The 9,141-nt window shown below is 36.7% G+C and overlaps 1 protein-coding gene across 1 annotated transcript; it reads right to left on the bottom strand.

The window, feature by feature from the left end:
• Positions 1 to 3,841: 3,841 nt before the first annotated feature.
• Positions 3,842 to 5,659, bottom strand: LOC128577639 (CCR4-NOT transcription complex subunit 2-like). The gene is made up of 2 exons (XM_053579903.1): positions 5,589 to 5,659; positions 3,842 to 5,426 (listed from the first exon to the last, which is right to left on the bottom strand). The coding sequence occupies exons 1-2, from the start codon at positions 5,657 to 5,659 to the stop codon at positions 3,845 to 3,847; spliced, it is 1,653 nt and encodes a 550-aa protein (XP_053435878.1). The 3' UTR covers positions 3,842 to 3,844.
• Positions 5,660 to 9,141: the final 3,482 nt, after the last annotated feature.

Genomic DNA, 9,141 nt, shown 5'->3' with positions numbered 1-9,141 from the left:
AGGGCATTTGGGGGGAACTTACCTAATGTGCATAATGCAATGGTACATTTCAAAACTATTAAGAAAAGAGTATAATTGTCTTACCACAACAAATAAGTAACTGGGGTGATGGATGTGTTAATCATAATCAGTTCAATGTAAGCATTTCACATTGTATATCAAATCAGTACACTGAACTCCATAAATGCATCAATATACACAGTTATGATTTAATAAAATAAAATAAAGACATGGAGACTTTACATCTTTTTATTAACCTGGATAGAGTTGGAGAATGTTCTCTTCAGCAAAGTATCACAAGAATGGAAAAGCAAATATCCACTGTACTCAATACTAAATGAATCTAGTAGGCAAAAAAATACACACCCACAAGAGGGTGTGTAATAATACACACCCACAAAATCTCAATTCATGTTGGGGGCAGGAGGGAGGGGGAAGGAGGGAGGGAAAGTGGGAGGAAGGAGATGGGTGTGTTTCCATGTAATGGCCACAATGTAAGGGTATATGGCACACTTCTGGGGACCTTACCAAACAAATGCAAGGATTATAGCCTCATAATTTGTACCCTTGGATTAACATGAAATAATAAATAAATAAACAAAAAGATGTTTATTCTTTTTATTTTAACACAGGATCTTAACAGTTATGTCCCTAATGAAGATACAGAAACAGGCAATAGCCACGTGGAAAACATATTCAACATCACTAGTAATCACAGAAATGCAAATAAAAATCAAAATGAGATGCCAGTTCACATACATTAGAATGGTTATAATAAAATAATGGTCAATACAAGCTTTGGTTAAACAAGTAAAGAGTTGAGGAACCCTCACTCATGGCTGGTATAACTATTAAATACCCTGTTTCCTCGAAAATAAGACAGTGTCTTATTTTAAGGTGTGCTCCCAAAGATACGCTAGGTCTTATTTTCAGGGGACGTCTTATCTTTCCTGTAAGTAGGTCTTATTTTCGGAGGACGTCTTATTTTCGGGGAAACAGGGTAATACATGCTACAACAGGCATGAATCTTGGGAACATATATTACTCCATTTATATGGAACAGCCAGAATGGGAAAATCCTTCAAACAGAAAGGAAATTAGTGGTTGCTTCTGATTGGATAGGAAGAAGGAAATAGGGTGTGTCTGCTAAAAGGTATGGATTTATTTTGGGGGATGATGGAACTCTTCTGAACTAAAATGATGGTTAACAGGGGCATAGCATTGTTAACACCGACTTCTATACTTGAAAATTGTGAATTTTATGATATGAATTATACATCAAAACATAATCTGGTCCTCAAAAAAAATTAAAAATAGAACTATAATATGATCTAGCATTCCCGCCTGTGCGAATATATCAAAAAGAATTAAAGGTATAAAAGAAATATTTGCACAATAATTGTCTTACTCTGTTTTTTGTTGCTTAGCTAGAATACCTGAAACTGGGTAATTTGTCAAGAAAAGGAATGCATTTTTTATAGGTATGTAGGCTGGGAAGTCCAAGGTTGAGGGACCTCATCTGGTGACAGCCTTCTTGCCAATGGGGACTCTCTGAAGATTCCTGAGGGGCCTGAGGGTGCCAGTTCAAGTCTCTCTTTTTCTTCTTACGAAGCCATCAGTCCCAGTCCCATAATAACTCAATAATCCATTAGTTCATTAATCTATGAATAGATTAATCCATTTGTGAGGGCTTAGCCCTCAGGACCCAATCGTCTCTTAAAGGCCCAACCTCTCAAAACTGCCACATTGGGGATAAAATTTCAACATGAGTTTTGGAAGAGACAAATATTAATACCATATTGTTTATTAGTTCTGAACCCCAATGTCCACCAGTGGATGAATGGATAAACAAAATGTGGCTTATGCATACAATGAGATACTATGCAGCTCTAAGAAGGAAGGAAATACTGTCACATGCTACAAAATAGTTGAAGCTTAAGGACATTATGCTAAATGTAATAGGCCAGTTACAAAAGGACAGGTATTGTGCAATTACAATTATATCAGTATAATTGTATAGTATATAGTATAGTATAAATATTTCCCCCAACATCATTTAACTGTATTAAGAGGTAGAACTTTTAAGAGACCATTAGACCATGAGTGCTCTGGCCTCATTAATGGATTAATGCCATTATCACAGAGTGGGTTCCTTTTGGATAAATTCGGGGCCTTTTTCTCCTCTCTCCTCCTTCCTGTCTTCTCTCATTCCCCCCTTCCTCCATCCCTACTTCTCTCTTTCCATTGCTCCCTGTCACTTTCTACTATAAAATGGCACAATAAGAATACCCTCACCAGACGCGGGCCCCTTGATCTTAAACTCCCTGGCCTTAGGAATTGTGAGAAATATTTTTTTTTTCCCTATGAATTTCTCAGTCTCTGGTAATCTTTATACTAGCAATAAATAGCCTAAGCTAGTGAGATATCTAAAATGTTCAAATTAATAGATATAGAAAATAGAATAGTGGTTACTAGGGGCTGAGGAGAGGAGATAAAGGGGAATTGTTGTTTAATGGGTATAGTGATTGCGTTCAAAATAAAAATTTTTCAATAAAGAAAAGCCCAGACCAGATAGATGGATTCAGTGGTGAAATCTCAAACATTTAAGGAAAAATTATTTCTTAAACTTCTTTTGAAAATGAAAAAAATCTCAAATATTTAAGGACAAATTATTACTTAAACTTTTTAAAAAAATAAATAAATAAATCAAACTTACTAATATGATAAAGATATCACAAGAGAATAATACTACAGACTATATTCCTATAGACATATACAAAGTTCTCAATAAAATACTAACAATAGAAAAAGAATTATGTACCATGAAAAAGTATGGTTTGCTCTAGGAATGCAAAGCTAGGTCATATTTTTTTTTTAAATGTACACATTTATTACAAAATCGTAACAAAGACTGGGCAGTGTTTTGCTCATTCTGGAAAGATGAAGCTCAGTAATAACACAATCCCGGAAAACCATCCAGAGATTGTGGCAATCTCCTTCATCTAAACAGTCAGATATTCTTGTGTTACACTTGATGAAAATGCCTTTCAGAAACAGAAGGGAAAGCTGGTCACCCATAGCTCAGTGGTTAGGGCTCCAGCCAGAGGCACCAGAGCTGCTGAGTTTGAATCTGACCCGGGCCTGCTAAAAAGAAAAAAAAAATAGCTGGGCATTGTGGTAGGCGCTTGTAGTCCCAGCTACTAGGGAGGCTGAAGCAAGAGAATTGCTTGAGCTCAAGAGTTTGAAGTTGCTGTGAGCTATGATACCACAGCACTCTACTGAGGGCGACAAAATAAGACTCTGTCTCAAGACAAAAAAAAAAAAAAAGAAAGAAAGAAAAAGAAACAAAAGGGGAAGTAAAGTAAAATGAAGGAAGCAGACCTTGCTCATCTTTCCAAATGAAATACGAGAAGGATCTTCACATACAAAAAGAACAAACATTTGTTATTTTATTACCAATAGTGCTACAATGAACAATGCAAATTTTGTGGTCTAATTTTGTTGAGTCTTTTGTGGGTTTGTTTGTTTTTTACATTTTAGAAACTAAATGGTAAACTTCTGTCAGTGTGCTTGCTTGTCTTTACAAACCTAAGTCTGTTTGCTGGCAAAAAAGAAAACAAATGAAAAAATTCAGAACCTGCTCAAACTAGAGAAAAACAAATTACAAATTTAGTTGTTAAGCAGCACATAATTAGTAAGGTAGGACCTCAAATGGTGACCTTTTGTATAAGCCAATTGCTGGGTCCTCAAGGAATTAAAACTGGTGTGCTTGAGCCACATCAGCTCTGCAGTTCTGTTGAGTATTGTGCTGAGACAGCCATACCCCAAGAAAAGGGAAGTCTTTTTAGAAGCCATGCTGAGCAGGGTTGTAGTTGAAAATGGGTGGCAGGTGAGGCCGCTCTTCTAATTTGTCATATTCCAGATGGAACTCCTTAGCTACTTTCCTCCAGTTAAGATAGTCAAAGAAGTAGTATATTCCCCTCTCGTATGTATTGGTTCTCATTGTTGGATCTATGCCTGGTACCCTGCTAATCCATATTCGTTCTTCTTTGTGGTATCTCCAACTACGATTATAAAGCTCTATTGCAGCAAAAATTTGTAATACATCTCCTCTATTCATGTAATAGAGATAGAAGAGAAGGTCTTCTCCATATCGGCCAAGTTTTATTGCAGCCAGCTTAGCCCTAATGTGAATGTTCGTTAAGTACTCAGATGGAATATGGAAGTCTATGTCTTGAGGTCGACAAGGTGAAGATGCCCACGGTGATGCAAATTTGGGGTAGAGATTTTCAGGAGCATTCAGATTGAGGCCTAATGTTGTTAGGTCACTTCCTAAAGCAAGATGCACCATTCCTGGGGCTGACTCTGCTGCCCTGATAAATGTTAACAGGCCAATCATTCCAAATTGGTCTGTCAACATCCCTGGAGGAATGTTAATAACCCGACCATCAGGTAACACCTGGATCCCTTTTTTCTGCTGGTTATTACTTTGTGTTGTTAAACTTTTATCTCCAGGGAATTTGGGTGCATCTGTACTTGAAGCTATCTTACCAGACGGATTCAAATTACATTTATTGTCATCATTGCTTGATGTTGGATCTCTATAGGTGGCACCAGGTAATGCTGGAAAATCTTCACTGTGTATTGAGAAGTCTTGGGATTGCTCATTTGCCATTTTTGCTGCCATTCCAACATAAGGAGGCCGTCCAGCCAACAGGTTTATTAATGGATTCGGGTTACCACTTCCTTCCCTTCTGTTTCGCTCTACTAATGCTGGAAAATCTGAAAGGTGCAATCCTGTCATAATTTCACTTTCATCTGTTTCATCAAAAACATTACTTGATAAAGAATTATTCGTTCCAAATGCCTGACTCCTGCTCATTCCAAATCTAGACATACTGGTAACAGTGAAAGGCTGTTGAGAAGGCTGCTGCTTTGGCATACATGTTGTACTTGGCAAGCTCCTGCTGAGGCTACTTAACCCTAAACTACTCATGCTATTTGTCCTGCTAGGAAATACAATGCCTTGACCAGCCTGGGAGTAGTTGATCATACTCCTAGGATTCATAGGCAAAATCCCCCTGTTTGGAAATGGTGGCGTGTGAAGTGATGGTAGTGGTACTCCTGCTGTTGGTATGACATGGCTCGGTAACTGAGTGCCTTGTGGTAAGCTGCGATTTAACTGAGGGGTGTTGTTGCTCGTCCCCCTCATTGGAAGGCCTACAGCACCTTGTTGCTCGCATGAACTTGCTCCATACTGAGACAGCTGACCTGATGTAGATGGTGATGCCAGCGTATCTTTTTCTGACTGATGTGGAAACACAGAGGACTGGCTGTAGTAAGTGCTTTCTTCATGGTAGTCACTGTGGACCCCCTCTGCATTCTTCTTTCTTGAAGCACCAAACATCTTGTTTGTCACCTGTAGGAAGAGCATACAGTTCAGAAGGTCAGCAATACCCTCAGTGGTATTTATCGCAAGCAGCATGAACTTAATAATGAATGGTAGAAACTCAAGTCAGAGAGACTGGTGGGAGCCAGTTCATCTAGTACCTGGCAGGCCTGAAGGACTCTGGATTTTATTCTGTTCATTTCTTTTCTCACATAATGTATGTCCATCAGTTCTGACCATAGAGCTGTGTCCTTTTCTCACAATATGCATAAATTTTCTTGTGTAGGTCATCATATTAAAAATCAGTCAATGTAATATATTATGCTGAGAAAAGAAAAATACATGATAGTCTCAATAGATGCAGGAAAAAATTAATAAAAATCTAAGACCCATCATTAGGAAAAAAAAAAAAAAAAAAAGAAGAACTCTTCACAAACCAGGAATAGAAGAAAACTTCCTCAACCTGATAAAGGGCATCTATGAAAAGCCCTACTAACAGCTAACATCATACTTAAATGGGAAAGGCTGAATGCTTTTCTCTTTTAAGATCAGGAATAAAACAAGGATGTCCTATCTTGCCACTTTAACATTGTGCTAAAAGTTCTTTCCAGGGCAGTTAACAAGAAAAAGAGAAAAAAGACATCTACATTGGAAAGGAAAAAGTGAAACTATTTCCATTCACATATAACATGACCTTATAGAGCGAAAACCTTCAAGAATCCACATCCCCAAAAAACTATTTAGAGCTAATAAATGAGGACAGGAAAGTTACAAGACAAAGAATCAACAGATAAAAATCATTTATATTCCCATGTACTATCAATGAACAATCTGATAATGAATTTTAGAACACAATTCCATTAACAATAGCATCGAAAAGGAATCATTTAGGAATAAATGTAACAAAACAAGTGCAAGACATACACTGAAGACTCAAAAACTTGTTGAAAGAAATTAAAGGAGACCTAAATAAATGGAAGCACGTCCTTTAGCCATAGATTAAAAGCATTTTTATTATTAAGATGATAATACTTCCCAAAATGATCTACAGAATCAAAAAAATCTCTGTCAAAATCCTAGGTGCCTCTTTTGAAGAAATGTTAGGCAAGCTAGTCGTGCATACTTATAGAAATTCGAGGGACCCTGAATAGCCAAAACAATTTTCAAAAAGAAGAACAAAGTTAGAGAACTCACACTCCCGGTTTTAAAATTTATTACAAAGCTACAGTAATAAATACTTTGAAGTATTAGCATAAGGATAAATGCATAGATCAATGGAAAACAACTGAGTGTCCATAAATAGACACATACATATACAGCCATCTGATTTTCAACAAGGATAGGAAGTCCAAACAATATGGAAAGAATAGTGTTTTCAATAAAAGGTGCTAGGACAACTGGCTGGATATCAACATGTAAAAGAATGAGTTTGTACTCTTACTCAGGCCATTTCTAAAAATTAGTTCAAAATAGATTAAAAAGCTAAATTTAAAAAGACAATCCATAGAATGGGAGAAAAGATGTATATCATAAATCTGATTTAAAAAACTTATATATAGAATATATAACAACACTTACACCTCAACAATAAAAAAACAAAATAACAATAAAAATGGGCAAAGGATTTGAATGGATATTTCTCCACAGATGGACAAATAACTAATGAGAATATTTTCAACGTCATTTGTCGTTATAAACATGCCAGTCAAAACCACAATGAAACACCATTTCATCCACTAGGATGACCATAGAAAAATAAAAGAAAAAGCAGAAAATAACAAGTGTTGGTGAGAATGTGGAGAAATTAGAACCCTTATAGATTACGAGTGGCATGTGGTACAATATGGCTGCTTTGGAAACAGTTTGGCAATTCCTCAAATATTTAAATGTAAAGTTACCATATGACCTAGCAATTCCATTCCCGGGTATATACCCAAGAGAATTGAAAACGTGTGTTCAAACAAAAACCTTGTATGCAAATGATCATAACAGCATTAGTCATAGTAGCCCAAAGCAATCCAAATATCCAGGCTGATGACTACTAGATAAAGTAAATGTGATCTATCCACAAAATGGCATTTTATTTAGCCATAAGAAAAATGAAGTCCTGATACATGCCACAAGATGTGTGAACCCTGAAAATAACATGCTAAGTAAAAGAAGCCAAATATATAATGCTATAAATCATATGATTCCATTTATATGAAATCTCCAGAATAACAAACAAATAGGGACGGAAAGTAGATTAGTGGTTGCTAGGGGCTGGGAGAAGGGGAAAATAGGCAGTGTACACCAATAAGTACACAGTTTCTTTCGGGATTATAAAAATATTCTAAAATTAGTGGTGATAGTTTGCACAACACTGTAAATATACTAAAACCCACTGAATTATACACTTTCAAATAGTTAAAATGAATTTTAAGTTTTATGTATTTCTCTCAAAACAATAAAATGAAATATAATATTTACCTCATTGGGGACAATATTATCCCTTTAATACTGTCCTTTTAAGAATGTACACTAGATGATGAACATTGATTCTACTGTCTAACTAAATAGAGTGTGGGCAGTTATTCATACTCATACTTTATACCCTGGGGAAGTGGCTGACATGTAAATGAAGTAATACATTTATAGCACTGCCCTGAAGCTAATAATAATGATGGTAACCCAAACAACAATAGCAAACTTTCAATAAGGCCTTTCAGTGGGCCACTTTCTAGAGTTTGCAAATTTACATATCTTCTCATTTCGATCCTCAAACAAACCTACACTACAAATATTAGGTTGAATTGTAGGAAATTGCTGATTTTGTAGCTCAAAAAAGATTGACTATCGTCATTTTCATATAGTTGACCCTAATATTATTACCACCACTCCCAATTCACAGATTAAGAAAGAAAGGAATAGGGAGTTAAAATAACTTACCTGTCCAGGGTCACATGGCTTCTAAAGTCAAGATTTGAAATCTTAACCTTTCCAATTCAGTGGCTCCCACCAACTCTGTCTTTGTACATTCATCATTCACTAACAAACACTGATCATGGGCAGGCATTCTTCTTTTCTTTCTTTGGAATGCCACATCATTCTCTCATTCCTTTTCTCTCTCTCCCACCCCCATCTTTCCCTTGCTCACTCCATGTTCTCTGCTCTCTCTCTCTTACCCCAACTCTCTCTCTTCTCTCTAAAATAAATTTATACTTTTATATCCTAAAAAAACATTGATTATGCACCTAACACATGCTAAAGCACCAAGGATAAAATAATGAATAATACAGAACAAATCCTCCATTCCAAGATCTCCTAGTAGAGTCTGAAAGACATGAAAACAAAAAGAATGGCCACTCAAGACTGACATAAGGGCAATTATAGCAAGCAACTAGAGATACTTCAGAGAAGGAAAGGTAATCTTAGTTCAAGTCTTCTGGAAAAGTAATGCCAAGGCAGAATTAAAGGAGCATGGGTTTTGTTAGAGGAAATTCCTTTCTAAGAAAAAATAGGACAGAAGCTATTAAAAGGTTTGGAATGTCATTAAACCATGGTACAAGTCTGACATGAATGAAAGAAAAGAGAGAGGGCAGCGCCTGTGGCTCAGCGGAGTAGGGCCCCAGCCCCATATGCTGGAGGTGGCGAGTTCAGGCCCAGCCCCGGCCAAAAACTGCAAAAAAAAAAAGGAGAGAGAGAAAAGTTTGGGTAGTAGCACCCTAGACTGCCATGCAGCCTAAAAGAGGTTTAACAAAGCTATTGCTGGG

Source organism: Nycticebus coucang, chromosome X (genome assembly GCF_027406575.1).
Source record: "Nycticebus coucang isolate mNycCou1 chromosome X, mNycCou1.pri, whole genome shotgun sequence".
NCBI classification, from domain to species: Eukaryota; Metazoa; Chordata; class Mammalia; order Primates; family Lorisidae; genus Nycticebus; species Nycticebus coucang.
The sequence above is the reverse complement of the archived record's forward strand: the minus strand, read 5'-3'. Positions and strand labels throughout refer to the sequence as shown.

What these genes read in the sequence shown, in the direction of transcription:
- LOC128577639 (XM_053579903.1), bottom strand. Translation starts at nt 5,659, where the DNA reads ATGCATATTGTGAGAAAAGGACACAGCTCTATGGTCAGAACTGATGGA. An exon ending in ACATTATGTGAGAAAAGAAA is followed by an intron (nt 5,427 to 5,588) that starts TGAACAGAATAA and finishes CTGTATGCTCTT; the next exon opens with CCTACAGGTGACAAACAAGA.